At 34.9% G+C, this 17,653-nt stretch overlaps 2 protein-coding genes across 4 annotated transcripts; both read right to left on the reverse strand.

Moving 5' to 3' along the window:
* On the reverse strand, nt 360-5,698 carry LOC109362580 (transmembrane 9 superfamily member 1-like). 2 transcript variants are annotated; one of them, XM_019608460.1, is made up of 12 exons: nt 5,518-5,692; nt 4,426-4,624; nt 4,237-4,341; nt 3,393-3,410; nt 3,201-3,298; nt 2,962-3,114; nt 2,687-2,821; nt 2,403-2,569; nt 2,035-2,129; nt 1,558-1,931; nt 1,071-1,344; nt 360-756 (listed from the first exon to the last, which is right to left on the reverse strand). In XM_019608460.1, exons 1-12 carry the CDS (start codon nt 5,596-5,598, stop codon nt 689-691), a joined length of 1,767 nt encoding a protein of 588 aa, XP_019464005.1. In that variant the 5' UTR covers nt 5,599-5,692; the 3' UTR covers nt 360-688. The 2 variants fall into 2 exon arrangements, with proteins under 2 accessions (XP_019464005.1, XP_019464006.1); XM_019608461.1 differs by lacking the exons at nt 360-756; nt 1,071-1,344 and adding an exon at nt 1,410-1,462 and having other exon boundaries at nt 1,512-1,931; nt 5,518-5,698.
* Nucleotides 7,036-13,818, reverse strand: LOC109362633. 2 transcript variants are annotated; one of them, XR_002109428.1, is made up of 12 exons: nt 13,464-13,817; nt 12,944-13,068; nt 11,599-12,022; nt 11,367-11,485; nt 10,255-11,032; nt 9,410-9,865; nt 9,012-9,200; nt 8,662-8,889; nt 8,195-8,537; nt 7,902-8,085; nt 7,189-7,751; nt 7,036-7,152 (listed from the first exon to the last, which is right to left on the reverse strand). XR_002109428.1 is itself a non-coding variant. In XM_019608576.1 (11 exons), exons 1-11 carry the CDS (start codon nt 13,668-13,670, stop codon nt 7,265-7,267), a joined length of 3,561 nt encoding a protein of 1,186 aa, XP_019464121.1. In that variant the 5' UTR covers nt 13,671-13,818; the 3' UTR covers nt 7,103-7,264. The 2 variants fall into 2 exon arrangements, 1 of the variants encoding a protein (XP_019464121.1); XM_019608576.1 differs by having other exon boundaries at nt 7,103-7,751; nt 12,944-13,089; nt 13,464-13,818.

Below are 17,653 nucleotides of genomic sequence, written 5' to 3' on the forward strand. Positions count from 1 at the left end.
AAGGTCCACCAAAATCAAGAGCAAGAACAAAACAGATAAAAAATAGTACATATCACAAGCAGAGCAGCATGAACTGTAACTAATGAAAACTATTTTGTACCAATTAAGTTGACAACCATGTAAGTGAAATTAAGTTGATATGAAAACTTATTTGCTAAAACTGCAACATATGTGAAGGAGCAGTTTTACATCATGAGATTAACACTAGTCAGTGTTCTAACTTCTTAGGTTCCATCTAAAATGACTGTCACTTCAATGATGAGATATTGAAATATTTAGAGGCAAAAGAAAAACTAACAAAGTCAATGCAAGCAATAATTAAAATGTAAACATAAAAGGGTGTCAAGGAAGCACATAAGGATATTCAAATCTTAATACAAAATTCATTTCTGAGACTTAATCCCCTATTAGTAGAATGAATAGCTAAAACCATGTAGGGGAATTTGACAATAGTACTTCAATGGGCACCTATTTATAAAGAGATGAAACAGTGACCACAAGATTCAGACATTTTAACTATCTAAATTATAAGGACAAACAATTACAGCCTGGGGAAAAAAATCTCAGGGCTACCCCAATATAGAAAAATAATACACCCTCATTCTCCAAACCCTGTGATTCAACTTGTAAAGATTGTTAGGTTCCCCCACACACATGGAAGTGCTCAGGTCTCACTCATTAAACCGCCTTAGTCGCATTTGATGTTTCGGTAGATCCTCCTCACAAACAATCTTGAACCAAGAAAACCAACAGCTCCTGCACATTTGAAGAAAAAGTTTAACTCGAGTTTAGGAAATAAGAACAAAAGCATTGAAGCAGGACCATAGGAAGACGTGGGATTTATTCGAAACATGATTAAGGTATATACCACATCTGCAAGATAAAAACGGGAGCACATCTGTTGTCCCACAGTTTGTGCCACTTCATATGCTATGGGCTTGTGATAATTAATTTTTAACTTAAATATATTTTTTCTGACCAATCACAAGCCCATGGCACATGGAGTGGCACAAACTGTGGGACAGCAGATGTGTACCCGATAAAAACCTACAATCAAACTAAAGACTTACCACATAGAATTCCTAGTCCAAGAGAAAACATTAATGTGTATCCAAAATAGAAGCTAGTTTGGAAGAAGCCTGACATCTTCGTCTTAACGTAGTAGTAGTATATTGAGTACAAATACACATAAACAGTTGTTGAGGCAGCTGAGAAGAAAGAAGTCCATTGCCAGTGGTAGTTTTCAGCATTTAACAAAAAGTATGTCCCCACGATTGTCACACAAACAGTAACGATCATAAGAATCAGAAAAACCAATAGCATGAAGCCATACACATAGTACACCTGCTTGTCAGAAAAGAAGAAAAATATATATATAAGCCATTGCAGATGTTCACTCAGCTTCCACTGACATATAAATCTATTTACTTCAAAGATATTATAAAGAAATATTTTCTTAATACTGCTGTGCTCTGAGCACAAGTAACCTTTCTAACCAAACCAATAAGTACAAAGAGAAACCTTATTACCAAAACAAGTCAGACAGTTGTAATTCACCTTGTAATTCCAGAAGGAAGTGAATACGAAATACATTTCAATGAATATGCTGCCAAAGGGTAGCAGTCCTCCCATCAGAGAAACCACAGAGGGTGTGAGGTACCACTTCTTCTCAGGAATGGGACGAGGAATGGTCTTTACACGACAGGGATTGTTTGGAGCGCCACTCCAGTTTCTGCCAACAACTGTTCCAAGAAGTGCTAGAGGGAAAGAGATGAAAGCCCAAATGACAAAAACAACTACCATTGTGCCAAATGGGATAGCTGCTAGAGACCCGTAGAATATAGCAATTGTGTTTAAGAAAAATCCAATTCCAAAGCACAGGAATGGGAACAGAGAAGCAGTAAGGATCATGGATTTAATCCAGCTTTTACCTAACAAAGAGTTAAAATGTTTAATAACTTTCGAAGACAAAAAAAGAGAAGGCTGAGACAAAGCCAGCCAAACAAACTTCAGCAACTTCAATGAAATTCTTACCCCCATTGCGGGAGTACATTCCCCCACTCACATAACCAGAAATGAATGATGTAAGAGCATAACAGACAATGAAGGTTGTGACAATTGCTCCTCTCCTGAGATACAAATGGATATTGGAAACAAATTACATGACAATTAACGAAAACAGAACAATGAATAAGTGGCTGAGATATGCAACACATAAATGGGTATTGGAAAATTTTACATGACAACGAATGAAAACTAGAACAGTGAATCAGTAGCTGAGATATGCAAGCAGCAAAAGCTATGCACATATTACATCAAGAAAAACTTGCATACAACCTCTCACTACCATAAATATCAATATCCAGATTAATGTTACAGTCAGTTTAAGGTTATAAACATACCCGATATACAGCATACCAATAATAGCCAACAAGATGACAAGAAGAACCAGCAATGCTAGCTGAGCACCAGTACCAACAACAGCTGAAAGAACAACTAAATAGCGAGGAGGCCGAAAAACATCACCATGCACAAGTTTCCAACCAGATTCTTCACTAACATCTCTCTCCTGTAAGCATGTAAGTATTGACCAAAATTTGACAATTAGAACTGAAACAATTCTCTAGAAGAAAGAATCCATATTCCATAAATAAATAAGAAAGGATAAAAGTCAAGAAGCCATCACCAGACTTTCCAAATCATCATCCTCCCGAGCATATTTTGCATAGTCATTTCTCAGAGTTCGCATTAATATCATTGACACCAATCCAGTAAGGAAGATGACCATCATGAAAGAGTTAAAAATGGAGAACCAATGGATCTGGAAAAGGCCATAGAAGCAAATTACTCAGGGTGTCAGCGACGGATCTAAGGTAGGATCCACTTGGATGAACACATAAAAGTTAACATATCATAAACACCATTTAAATCTTGAAAACAGCTGTCAGCATTTATTTTAACCTGATGCTCAAAGAAAGGATAGTCAAGGTAGACATCAAAGCGGTGTCTGAAAGTGACATTAGTAGGAATCCATTTGACAGAATATGTCAAGTCCAAATGTTTTCCTGCTTCCAAAGGCTTTGGAATATCCTGAGTGAGATTAACATGAATGATCTGCAATAAAAAAAGATGTAGAAATGAAACCTCTTGGATCTAAAAAACCCTCATATAGACAGCAATAAATTTGAATAACTTCTGACCTGATCTTTATTGTATTTAACAATAATGTTCTTGTGTGTGTAAAGGACATGCTTGCCACTATCACTATTCTTATCAGGATGTAGCTCACCAACATATCCTTAAACATGAATAAAAGAATCTTTGTCAATGATCAAAAAATGAAATGCAAAATCATATCAAATAAAGAAAGAAAGAGGCAGTTCTAGACATACCCCACAAAGGAAGATCATCTGAACTCGTGTTTAGCGCATCACAACCAAAAGAAATAACCAAGCAAATAACAAACGAAAGTTAGTTTGTTCAGAAAAAGGAAGGAAAGGATAACCATGACATGTTAATTATTAAATAAAAACAATTGACAGAAATCTGCAGAAAATTTGCTCAGTCACCATATTACAATAAACTGAATCAGGACGAGATAAGATTTTGATTATCTAACATTCAATTATTGGAAAATGCTTAAGAAATTACAACAAGCATAATTTTTAATTTCATGTTTCTTTCAGTTCTACAGATTATAGGTGTATAACATAGTAAACTAGCAGACATTAAGGTATTCAAGAATACTTCAAAAACAACTTCACATAAAGACTTCATTCGCAACGTCATATTCTTTTAGCTTCAGTGACTATTGACTATAAATATCACAAAATACTCAGCCCGATGGATCCTCTGGTCATAGTAATTATAGGTTCAGAATGCATCTCCTTTCAAGAAGTACAATGCCTAAACATATGATAAAAGTCATCATGCATACATCAACAATCACACACATAATGAAAATAACAATGAAACTAGATAATTATTTCCCAATTGACATAAATAACCCGAACATGTAATGTAAATGTCTATTTTTAATCAAGCTGATCAGTCTTGGTTGCAAAGGAACGTAGGGGGAGAATGTCCATAATTTCAATTAGCCGTTGACTACCTGAAGCCAAGCAAGACATGCTATAAACAAAAAACAAAAATCTGCAACCTTTTAACATTTATTGCAAGTGCAATCATTCTATGAGTTCTCAAAATAATAAGTAAAAGAAACAATGAAAAACATACCCACGAAGAATTCAAACCAATAATTATTCTCTATTGCATCCTTGAACTGTTTCACCTTTGCCTCATCGAGAGCTACCTGGCAAAAGACAGTTTTATCCACATTTCCTGAAATTAAGAGTATCCATTAAACACATGTTGGATACTGAAATTTTTTGTATGAAGTTAATAATACAACAGAAGTCTTCATACTTTGGAACTTGATCTCAACTTGACTATCAATGAGTTCATTGCCACCAAGCACCTCACCAAGACCACCCCATTTGTGTGCAGCCTCAACACTACTAGATGGATGACAAAAAGGGAGGCTGTAATAGTTGTAAGTTTCTTGTGGGTTGTTATACGGACCAACTTTGTTCACCCAAAGGGTAACTGGGTCATCTTGTTGATACTGCAATAAAAATACATCCTTTTAAGATAGAACCATGCACCACCTGAAAGATGCATGACATAGTGGATTTGCAAAGCATAACTTGAAGCTCAACATTTTAAGGACCCTTCTATTTCAGCTTTTAAAAAAATGCTTTTTTTATTTAATAAATCACATCTCACACTTTCTTTTGCTTAGACTTTTGCTAAAAATGCAAAATCTACACACAAAAAATGAAATGCACTTTTATAAGGAAAACAAATTGACACATTTACGTAAAAAGCTTAATTGAGCGCTTATTGAATGAACATCCTTGGAATAAACTAAAAAGAGCTTATTTTCATAAACTTCTCTAATAAGCATATGGAAAGAAGCACTAGAAAGGTCGAAAGATATTCTCATGGGCTTAATGAAACTAAACTGGTTTCCATGCGCTCTTCCAAATGCCCCTATCTAGCTTTTCTAAAATAACCCCTAATTTACTTTTAAAAGAGAAACCACTAACAAATTTTAATTTTCTTATAATTGAATCTAAATATGAAACAGCTTTTGATTTACATAAAAGCTATATAGCAAAATCCCTCTTTCTAATCCTAAACAAACATGCCCTTTCAACAAATATATAATTAAATAAAACAATTGGTATCCTAGGTCAAAAGAACCTAAATTGAATTTCATAAACAAACAAAAAAACTAAGCATTGAACCACCTACATTGTACACCAACGTGAGCACAACAAAACCATATAACATAGAAACCCAGTTGAGATCTAACACTAAAAACCCAAACTTTTTCATTCATAGACAAACCCATCACTCATAATTCAAAAAAAAATATGATAGATCGAAATCCCAATTGAGAAAATAAAACGCAGATCGAAAGAAGGGTTTGGAAAATAAGGAACATTAAATTACCTTATGATCTGATTCAGAAGCAGAGACCAAAGTTAAGAAGAGGAAGAAGAAGAGAAAAAGAGATCTGGATTCGAATGACATGGCAGTGAAGGGTAGAGTGAGATCGATCTCAGATTGAAACCGAAGTGTGGGTAAGAGGGGAATAGAAAGAGAACACAATAGAGAGAGACTAATAAAAATAGTGTTATTATTAAATTATTATATTCTTATTCTATTATTATCCTTATTATTATTCACTTTGCTGGTATTGAAAGTCAGAATGAAAAAGGTGTACAATTCATTTCACCATACAAAAGCAATTCTAATAAAAGATCATCATGTCCAAAAAAAAATTATTTTTATATCTTTAGTTAATCAAATTTTAACAAATAATATAAAAATGTTATTATAATATTTTTATAATTGAGTTGGACATTGAACGAGATAGATAAATTTTTTTCACGCTAGACATATGATTTTCATTTCACACAAATTTCCTTCTTGAGTTCTTGTCTAGGGCTATCTATTTAACTATGTCCATTTTCTCCATACTTTATGGGCATTCTTCAGATTTTTGAACCTCATACACTTTTGTAAGGCTAAATATTATTATGGTTCTGTTTATACTTTATAGTTAATTTTTATTTTAGTCATTGTGTTTTTAAAGTTTTTACTTTTTAGTTCATGTATTTTGTTAGCTTTGATTTTAGATTTCATTATTAACATGGATAAAATATGATAATATGGACGAATTCTTAAATACAAAAAAAAAATAAAGTTTACGATGATAACTAAAATAAAAGTCCACTAAAAATACAAGGACTAAAAGCTTTAAAAAATAAATCAAAATCAAAATAAATATAAAGTAGTCACCACTCACCACAAATCACACTTAAGTCATTTGTTATTCTTTTTACCTCTTCTTTTCACCATTTTGTTTTGTATGTAAAAATTATTGAACATGTTTGATACAAATTATATTTTTAGTTTTAGTTTATAAACTATCATATAATAAACCTTATTACGCATCCTCATAACCTCAGCCCAGAAAATAGACTTGAATAATTTAAAAAATTGCCCGCTTTTGGTTCTTATCTTAGACAATATATTTAAAAAATTCACAAGTTTTATATTTTTAGTTCTTAAATAAAACTTGCCCAGTTGGTTCCTATCTTAGACACTAGGCTTGCAGAGAATCTCAACAAACTTAACATAAATTCTTAAGCGATAAATTAAATTTTTGGTTTACTTTTTTCTTAGGACTTGTTTGGAAGTGAATTTTGGAAGGGAAAGAGGAAGCTTAAGAGTCATGAAATGCACTTGTGAGATGACTCTCAAGCCTTCAATTTTTCTTCATTCTCCTCCAAAATTCAACTCTTAAACAAGTCATGGCTTGAGTTTTGCCGGCATAAAATTCAGATGTGACAGTATTATAATTTATAAGTTCTAGCTCTTCCTTGAATTGCACATTTTAGTTGATATTGTTATTTTACAAGAGTTATAATAGTCACAATACTATAACTTATAAGTGCAAGGTCTTTGTTTTCACTTTTCACCACTCTGAATATCATGTGGTTGGTCTTTAAAACAAAGGGACATGAATTTGAGAACATAATTCCACATCATTTGATTGGGACATAGTTTGGCATATCTTACATAATTTGCCCTTAGGTCTCTTTAATTAATAAAACTCTTACACAACAGCAAACTACTTTACACACTTCTATATACAAATTTGTGTTACCTATATACGTACTTACCAATAATATCATATGTTATCAATCAAATATTCATACCATGGTCCATGGACACTAACTGATATAGTGGCAGCCACAATCAAAATTTCAGCACCACTCACTACCATTTCAGTGAGAACAGCAGCCCCAACTTTCCTCAGAGCCATTTCTGCAATTTTCTTTCCGATGGCCCCACTTCCTCCGAGTACGACTCCACGCAAAGCTGAATAGACAGCATTAAACACCCTCTCAAACACAGCATCACCGGCTTGTAAGCTCTTTCCTAACATCCTGGCAATAACAATCTTCCTTGATTGAAGTTTTTCTGTATCCATGACTTCATCGCCAATTGCAGACACATTGCAAATCACTTCAACGATATTGTTAGTATCAGCATCTTTAAAGCGGTCTAGCAGTTCAATGAGTTGTTCAGCGCACTTGGACACTACAATTTCCTTATCCACTGGGCTAGCTACTGCATTATTTTCACTCAGGAGAATCTGGCGGCATATAAGAATGCTGCAATTCCAAAAACCAGATAAAATTGTTAGATATACATTCATGCACACATTTTAAATTACCTTGAAAGAAGTACCATTTCCCAAACAATTATTCACATAAGACGTGATAACCCCTGGACAGTGGACACAAATATCACAGCACTCTTACCTGGTACAAATCACAATAATCTTCTGAATTTGAGCCTGGATAGACCTCAACCTGGAGAAGTTAAGAAATAGAGTTTCTGGCAGATCTTCTTTGGTCAAACCAGATATACCAGTTACTAATTTTAGCAAACTAAGCCTCACAACTAGATCAACTTGTTCTCCTTTGCATTCTGGCTGCTGATTACCTGAGCAAATAATATAACATACATGCGTTGTTAAAACAAGTATCTGCCTCAAAACCTGTAACGATGCAAGTATAAGAATCACAAATTCAATGTTTCGTAAAATTTGAACCTGAAGCATTTCCACCATCAGTGGAAGAGGCCATTTCACTGCCAGTTGTTTTAAGGAGAATATTTCCTCCAGTTCTGAGAGTGGTTGAAGGGAGCCAATCTTGGGATGAACTATCATTGTTGGCCAAAGCTGGGGAGAAACTAATGTGTTCTTCCCATTCCTGATCTTTGTGATTCATAACAGATGAAAGGCATCTCAGTGTTGAGGACAGTGACACATTGGCATTTGATGGAGATCCATATCGGTTAGCAAAGGCATTCCTAAGGTAATCCAGACCAGCAGGCCCCTTTACTAAAGGCTCCATTAATCTTATGTGTGCCTTGCTTATCTCTTTCTTAAGAGTCTGCCGGAAGAATTTATTGTGTCACAAAATATAAAACCAAGTAAATAAATATTTACAAGAAAACTTCCTAAATGACCAATTAAGCAAATAGAACAACCAATAAAGTAAAGGTATTGAAACAAACCTGAATCTGTTCTAAGACAAATTGCAAACCTTTGACCAAGGTCATAACACATGAATTGTTTGACTCATCTCCAGATTGACACATTTCACTCAACTGTGAAAATAATTTCTGGTGTGTTGCCTTCATAGTCTCCTCAGTGGCTGGAGCAGAGAGCTTCTGCAAAGTGACTAGAGAAAACTCTAGAATTTTTCCGAGGTAATCGACATCCAGATTACCCGATATGAGCACCTTTAGAAATGAATAAGAAAGATAAATATCAGAATCAGAAAAGGATACATAAGAGTTGATATGTAAATGCTGCATTTGCATATATTAGTCATCACATACAAGAGAATATAACTGGCTGCTACCTGAGAAAGAATTTTTAGATCAATTGCAGCAAAAATATCTTCTTTCCAGCTTTGTGGAGCCACATCACAAATTTCATCCCTAACCTCTCCCATGAGCTGAACAATCAAATCATAGTTGGGCTGGTTCTGCCTAACTGATTCTAAGATAACATCCCAAAAAGCCTTTTCCATTGTTTGTTTTATTTTCTGCTGAAGGTAAAAGGTAAATGAATAAGAATTAAAAAAATTATAGATCATAGGCCCTTATCAGCTTAATAAAATAGACAGCCATGTCATGTAGGAATAATAACAAAGGCACAAAGCATGAGCAGGTCAATGTCAAAGGCCAGAGTATACATATTTTCATACAAAATCAGCCATCAATGATAACTTTTTATAGAGATGTACTGACTACTGACCTCAACGCCATCCTGAATGTGATCAGAGACACCAAAGCCATCAGAGAAACTATGTTGATGCTCATGGAGAAATTCATTAACTAGAACTTCATTTTCTGTCACTAACTTTTCAGAGGAAGAAGCCATCAGACTGTCTGAACTGGTTCTAGGTCCAGAGGAGCTGGACCCTGCAGAGAACTGAGTATTGGTCTCCTTAAATAGTGAGCGAACTACAGTGCTTGTACTTTGACTACTATCATCTGAAATGTTTCTTTCACTTGAGCTGGCAAGAGTAGAGAGAGGAGATACGTTTGTTGGGTTTACCAATATAGACACACTTGTAGATGGGCTTCCACTTTGCTTCACTCTATAGTACTTAGATCGTGTTTCAGATAGTGCACATTCCATATGCTCAATCCCAGCATCTCCACTGAGCTGCTGCACCTTTTCTCTCAAAAGTCTTTGATCTTTAATAACCTACAATGAAAGGCAAAAACAATATATTTGTCCAGACGTTAGATTCTTGACTGATCTTCTTACATCTACATCATGAAAAGAAGGACAAGGCTAAAGCTTACTTTATTGTAGCAATAATAAAGAAGTTAAAGCATATATCCAAATTGAAATGCATGAACATCCAAATAACTGTAAATTTGCATCATGACACATTTGTTGGAGAAGGGAAAAGTAGTGGTAATGGTTACTCATTGCAAGAGGCAGATTCTGTACACATCTGAAAATTTCAATAAGCCGTAGACACTTTCTAAAGCCATTAATGTTCAAGCTTCTATGATATTGCAAAACAGTTAATCAATAATGGGTAACATTTAAAGTCAGAACTCACAGCTATTGACATGTACAATTACCTTACGTCGAATAGCTTTCAAATCATCACTGAGTTGACCACTATCTCCTTCTGCAGTTAACTTGCATGTTCGAATCATAGAAGCCTCCAGCTGGCAAGCTGCTCTAACCAGATCCTCCTCCAGTGATTGAGCATCTTTCACCTTCCAGACCACAAAACAGTTCAAGTACGTGTACCATGCTTTATCAAAAGCAACAAGCTGAGACCTGAAGGTAACACTCTTTATTACTGCTGAGCCAGACTCTTGATCAGAACACTGTATCTGTCCTATAGGCCCATCTAATATAACCTTTATCATCAACTCAAATATCTGGACGAAATCTTGTGCAGACCTAGCAAGAGCAATCTCGTGTTCTCCCTTTCTGCTGAAAACTGCATCTGGATGACCCAATATCATATAAGCACAAAAAACAACTCTCAGTGGATACCTTGATAACCAAGACCCCCTGACTGAAACTACTTTTTTTGTCTCCCAGGACCTTACAGAACTAGCAGGAGAAGGCCTTTTCTTTTGGGAAGCAACCCGTTTAAGAAGGTGATCAATGTTATCCAAGCTAGACAAGTGACTAGCAGGAGCAACTTCTCTAGACACTTTAAGGCGACTCTCAATCCGGTCAAGTAAAGCTTTCAAAGTTTGATGCGTAGAAGCTGATTCAACCAGAAGAGCAAGCTGCTCAAAAGGCATTGACTTGACAGATTTCTCATTGATCCCCAGTGTATCATATGCCTTTGCCAACTCAAAGGTGGTTCTCTTCTGCCTTAGAAACTCCCTCCAGTATCTACAAAACACAATTAGGTTAGGAAAAGAACTAAGTAACATCTAGTAAAGTTGAAGGAAAAACGAAATAAAATAATACAACAAAGCAAGATAACATCCATAGCATATGATACAACCAGAAAGCAATTCAAGACAGGATGTATACACTGTAATTCAGTTTCTAGAGTTATAAATTCTGTGAACAGAAAAAACATTTTTTCTTCAAATACTAATTTACAAAATACTATTTAGCTTAGACCCTTCTCCATCATGACTACAACTGAGTAAGCAGTAGAAGCTAGCAAAACTTCTAAAATATTGCAAAAGAAATATCCTAATTTATAAATGCAAATAACCTTGCCAGTTTTATGGAAAGAAGTTCTGCTGGCTTCCTTGGCAAACTATCCCAGTTATCTTGTGCATGACCATGCAGCCTTCCCTTCTGCCTGGGACATTGAGCTCTTTGTATTTGTGCCTAATTAATATGAAATTGCAAGGCATTAGTGATGTAACAAAAATCTACCAAGCACCCTTGGAAACTTTTAGGATGGTGAAAAAACATACAAATAACTTCAATAAACACCATACCCTCTGTAATCGATCTTCAATTGTGTCCTTTATTTTCATTCTCTCAATTTCACCCGCATAAGATACAGAATTTGCCAAAGCACGTGCCCTCTTCTTCCCAGCCTCCAGAAACTCAAGTCGTTTTCTTTCAGCAGCAGCTCGTTTTTGGTGAATTGCAGCACGCACACACTCCTTATATTTGCTTTCTCGAGCCATCCTTTGCTTCAATGATTGAGATGACCTTTCTCTAAGGAAGGCACTTCTTTGTCTTCGAGCTTTGAGGATAAGCGTCCTATTAGCTTCAGCCTGCTGAACACGTGATTCCATCTTCGTCTCAAGCTTCACACGTTCATTCTTGTAACGCATCTCTAATCCAGTTTTTGCTGCTTTCCGCGATTCATCCAACCTTGCTAAGCGCATATGGGACTTCTCCAAAATGAGTAACCTGTCAGGTAGACATTAAATTAGCACAATGGAACAGGTTAAGCATCATTCACATAAACTATTTATATCCGTTTCTGGCAAGAAGAGCTCTTTCATAAATGGAGTATATTTTAATTACTTTCACTATAAAAATTCCAGAAAGAAGTGTGTAAGACAGTGTGTCTCATTCAAAAACATAAAATGCTAACAAAAAAGAATTCATTAGGAGTAATACGAGAGGTATATCAGTCAGACTATCAAAGAGAAGGATCGTTATTTTTAAATTCAAGATAGTTAAGTTTATACATTAAACTAATGCCACTGAGTACTAACTACATGCTGGTCATATTTGGAGTAATTAATTTTCCCAAATCGAAATAGTTGGGAAAGACAAGAACATACTGACAATGACTCAATGAGTAATGCAATTCCAGTGAGGACACCAAAAATAAAACAAAGTAAATGCCAGTATGCCACATATAATGTCGTAATGTTCTTGCAGTTTAAAAATACTGGTAAAGCCACTAGGAGTCTAGGATTAAGCAAGTGGTGAGGAGTTTGAGTAGTTTGCACAAGATTGTAGGCTCAAACCTCAGTGCCATCATTGTAACAAAAAACTTAAACATAGGCAATACATATAGCATGGAACTCGCTATAGTATCAAAATAGGAAAATTTCCTAATTTGGCATTACTACTTCAAAACTTTACGCCAAAAACAAGCAACGTCCCCAGAATCCAAAATGCTGCTTTTAGTAGCAGTTAAAATCTGACCAAGAAAGTTAAATTGATAAACAAAAGGATCTACAGAATAGGCTGGACCGCTGGAGCAACATAAAAGCAGCCGTTGCGTTTTGGAAACAACATAAAGCAACATGTTCATACTTGTTAAAAAAATACATGATAGTAAGTCACAACAAAACAACCAAGCAGGCAAGTATTCACCTCTTCTGTTCAGCAGCTCGCATCTTAGCTTCAATTGGATGGCCATGATCTTCCTCCTGAGATGAACACCTCGGGGGGCTTCTTAGAAAGGCGCGTGCCTTGCTTGACAGCTTCTCATAGTATTTCTGCATTCGGAAATGGCATATCTACATAAATATTCTTCTACACAAACACAGTTTTTTAAAGTTTTTGGTTTCTGGAAAATTGAGAATGTACTTGCTCAGTAGTTCACACCAGTAAGGACTAAGATGAATCGAATTTGAATAATTTGAACATGTTTAGATTAGCTTATTTTGAGTCCAAATTAATTTGTAATAAAATATTGAGAAAAAAATTGATTAACAAAATGACAAAGTGATAAAATTTACACATACTTTAAATCAATAAGTAAATTATGAACGAGGAACATTTTCAAAGACAACTACTCAAATTTCATTGGAAAAAACGAATAATTTAACCAATCAAGCAGTTTCTAGAGAAATGGTGAGAGAGAAGAAGAAGAAGAAGAAGAAGAAGAAACCTCTCTGCGAAGATCAGCTTCCCTGAGCTTAGTTTCGATCTCCTCAACAGTAACAAGGGACTTGCAATCTACATTAACAAGCCGTTGCCGGAGCCTCGTTGGTGGCATCGCCGGGGGCAGCTCGGGATCAGCATTTCCGGCCGGGAACTCCATCGCAATGCCGCCTCCGGCGGATCTACACGCCGGTAACTCCGCTCCAGTTGGCATAGTGAGAAAAAATAGGACGGCGTATGAAGGCGTAAAATAATTGCAAATCTGAAAAAGTGAAGACAACAGAGAATGATCGCTTCTTTTTCTGCTATTTTTCCCTCTCAATTAAACTGTTTTAAACTTGAGTATGGTTCAATTCTAGAGAGAGGTTAACATGTTGTTTCATTTTTTTTTATTGTAAGGTTGTTTTAATTTTCAGCATCAAAGAATGATATTTTTTTATGGTGTGATTGGTCTCTACCAAATTGTTACTTTTTATTCTAGTCATTCAAAAAATATGAATTTATTGACATTGGAGTAGTCATGACATGTAATTACTTTGAGTAGGACGTAAGGATGGCAACAGGCACTAGCGGACGCGTAATATTTACGGGTACCCGTGTGGGTAACGGGTATTTGGTATTTGTGGTATCCAATGAGTTTTTAATTTTAATTATAAATTTATATAATTTATAATAATCGATATGTAAAAATAATTGTTACGTGAGTAGTATGATATTTATATGATAAATTTATGATCATAGTCAAATATGTATAATTTATTGTAAAATAATAATAAAGTATATGATATATAGTCTTAAAATAATAATAAACATATATAAAAATTTAACTACAAATTAAATACATAAATTTGCGGGTACCCGCGGAACGGGTATCACAAAACTCACTCCCGCTCATAAGCTATTATTGCAGGTACCCACGGGTCGGGTTTTTTTGTCATCCCTAGCTGGATTGTTTCTTATATTCATCATTTCACCCTATATTTCAATCAAATAATATTATCTTACATATTCGTCTATATCATTAAAAAAGTAATCACAAGTCATTGGTCTAATGGTGTAAGGCTCCATAAGATCCTCAAGGTTAAGGGTTCGATTTCTCTGAGCGACATTTATTGGGAGAGACATCCATGAACCCAAAAGAGATTAATTCCTTATCCAAAAAGGTGAGTGAATACATTTGGTAATACCAAAAAAAGTTATGGTTTATTTATTAGTAATTCATCTATGCATGACATATTTTACTTTCTTGTGGGTAGAAAGTTTTAGTAGAATAAAATATGGATACACTATTTTAATGTCCATTAAAAAGAATTATTTTAGTCATATCGAATTCAATTTATTATATCGAATTCAAGTTGTAGATCATTTATTGTATTCACCCTAATAGGGGTGACAATATGGGTCAGCCCGGCCTGGCCCGCCTTTGGCCCGTCAGAATATGGGTTGGTCTGGCCCATCCCTTATTGTTAAAAGGGCTTAAAATGTCAGTCCGCCCCATATTTGGCAGAGCTGGCAGGCCGGTGGGCTGGCCCGTTTTTGTTTTTGTTTTTCAAAACACACATTAAAGCTTTGAGACAAAAATAAATAATTCAAACAATTCATAAATGTCTTTTAAAACAAAAAATCACAAACAAAAGACACAATCTCATAATAACATATTGCATTAGTACAAAACTTGTAAATTCTAAACAATAAACTACCATAATTTTAAACTTTTAGACTTCCAGTTCACAATAGAGCTTATAACTCCTAAATTTTAAAAATGTATAAAAATCATAACTATTATATTATAAATCAATCACAATAAAATATATATGTTACTCAATTTAATTTGAATTCGACTACATTAAAAATATAAATTGAAACTCAGTCGAATTCAATTAATTTTCCAAAAGGAATCAAAATCAGTAGTTCTATTTGAGTTTCCAATTTTCCATTTCAATTAATTAAATGTTTAAATTTGATTCAAACACCCCTAATTGTCAGTGAAACTTCACCTCTATCTCATAACAAGTACAATAATTGGATAATAGTGAAGATAATAGATAACTACATAATGTGATATTAAATGTTCATTTTACAAAGAGAGAAGAGAATTATATGCTTAAGCATCCAAACATAAGTTAAAATTATAAAAGTTTAATCTTAATTGCAATGAGCAACATGATATACAAATGAACTTTAATCTTAATGTTGGCTCGTCGGGCCAGCCCGAACCCGACCCTCCATGGCCCGTCTAAAAAACGGGCTTCCAAAATGGGTTGAATACGGGCTTTTGGGCTAAAACCCTCAGCCCGACCTGCTAAAAACACATATCCAAACGGGCTGGCCCTTCGGGCCAAGCCCATTTTGCCATCCCTACACCATAGTGATGGATTCAGGACCCAGGGCACATGGTGCAAATTCCATTGACGACAATGTTATTAAATTCGGCTCAAATTGACTGATCTAACCTAGACCATATATCTAACTAGTTTGAGTCGCTCTTTTGATTGGTCATGAACCATAATTTATATGAATCAAAGACTCGGCTATTTTACATATAAAATCAGTGACACAATTGGTCGAGTCAATCAAATCAATAATTTATTTTTAAGAAAAGTTGAAAATGACAACCTCCTAAAAGGAAAAAAGAATGTTGACACATAAAAAGAATGTTGCATTATTTAAACCAAATCATATCTCATTCCATATCTCGCACCAATGATATTGAAGTTAAAACAGAAAGAAAAAACAATAAATATTTAAAAAAATTAATTGACATGATATATTTTCAATTAATATGAGACAAAATTTGATACATAGTTTAGAACAACATACCATTCTTCCTTACTCAGACCTATTGTACCACTAGGATGGTCTATGTTTATGGTAATGCCAGTAGATTCACATGTGCCTAGATCAATTCTTTTCTATGCCACCAAACTATGTGTGACTGACACTGTTGGAACATGGTTTGTTGAAAATAATGAGTGAGAATTTTTAGGTGTGAAATATAAAAAACATCCAAGTCCCACATAGGAGAGTTTTGAAAAAACAACTCTCAAGTCCCACATTGAAGAGTTTTGAAAAAAAAAACTTCTCCCTTCATATTTTCTTGCCCCAAGTTGAATGCGCTTTCATTCAACTTTTTCTTTCTCCCTCATATTTTCTGCCGATGCATTTCCGGCAAACTTCTCCCTCTTTCTTTTCGTGGCACTAAGAAATGGCACAGGTAGTCATATTGTGGGAATTTCGAGAACTGACACTGGTAGTCAATATTGTAAGAAAAAATTGGCACAATTAGCCATATTTTGGGAGTTTCGAGAACTGACACTGGTAGTCAGTATTGTGGGAAGAGAATTGGCACGGGTAGCCATATTGTGGGAAATTTCGAGAATTGGCACTGGTAGCCATATTGTGGAGGGTGTATTCGAGATTGGTTCTTACAGTGCAGTAAGAATTCGATAACAGAGATCTGGGCTATTTTATCCTGGGGACGACGTGGTTGATAGTCTGCTTGCACATTTTGGACAGTGTCACGAAACGTCTTAAAAAGAGCAACCTGGTCGTGCCTCAGTCAGTAAGTATTATTTCGTGCCATTTATAATTGCTACAAGCTACGATTACAACAATTTTAAGACGTTATACTACAATGACATTCGTAGATAATATTACTGGACCAAACAGTTATGACCTGAACAAGCTATTTCGGTTTGACGGATGAGACTGAAAAAGATGAAAGGGATAAACTGACTATTGAAATAGCTATCTGGAATGAAAGTAATTACTTATGTAAGAAGTTCATTCTGAATGGGTTGTCTGATGATCTGTATGATTACTACAGCTCATACAAGTGTGCCAAATTAATTAGGTATGCACTTGAGAAATAAAGAAATATGATACCGAGGAAATTAAGATAAAATATATATATGATGTTATCACTACCTCAAGTATCAAATGACTGATAATAAATCAGTAGAGTCTCAGTCTTATGAGATACATAAAATTGCTCATGAAATTATTTTTGATGTGTATGGCCTTAGAGAGTTAAACTCAGAGAGCCTATGAATATATATTCATTGGGTATGATATAAACAGTATTGTGTATAGGCATTACGACCTTAACCCAAATGATCATTGATTCTAACGATGTTGATTTTAATGAGAAGAAATTCCTTTTTAAATTGAGGAATAGTGGGGGCACATCAACTAGTC

The sequence above is a fragment of the Lupinus angustifolius genome, chromosome LG12 (genome assembly GCF_001865875.1).
Source record: "Lupinus angustifolius cultivar Tanjil chromosome LG12, LupAngTanjil_v1.0, whole genome shotgun sequence".
Lineage (NCBI taxonomy): Eukaryota > Viridiplantae > Streptophyta > Magnoliopsida > Fabales > Fabaceae > Lupinus > Lupinus angustifolius.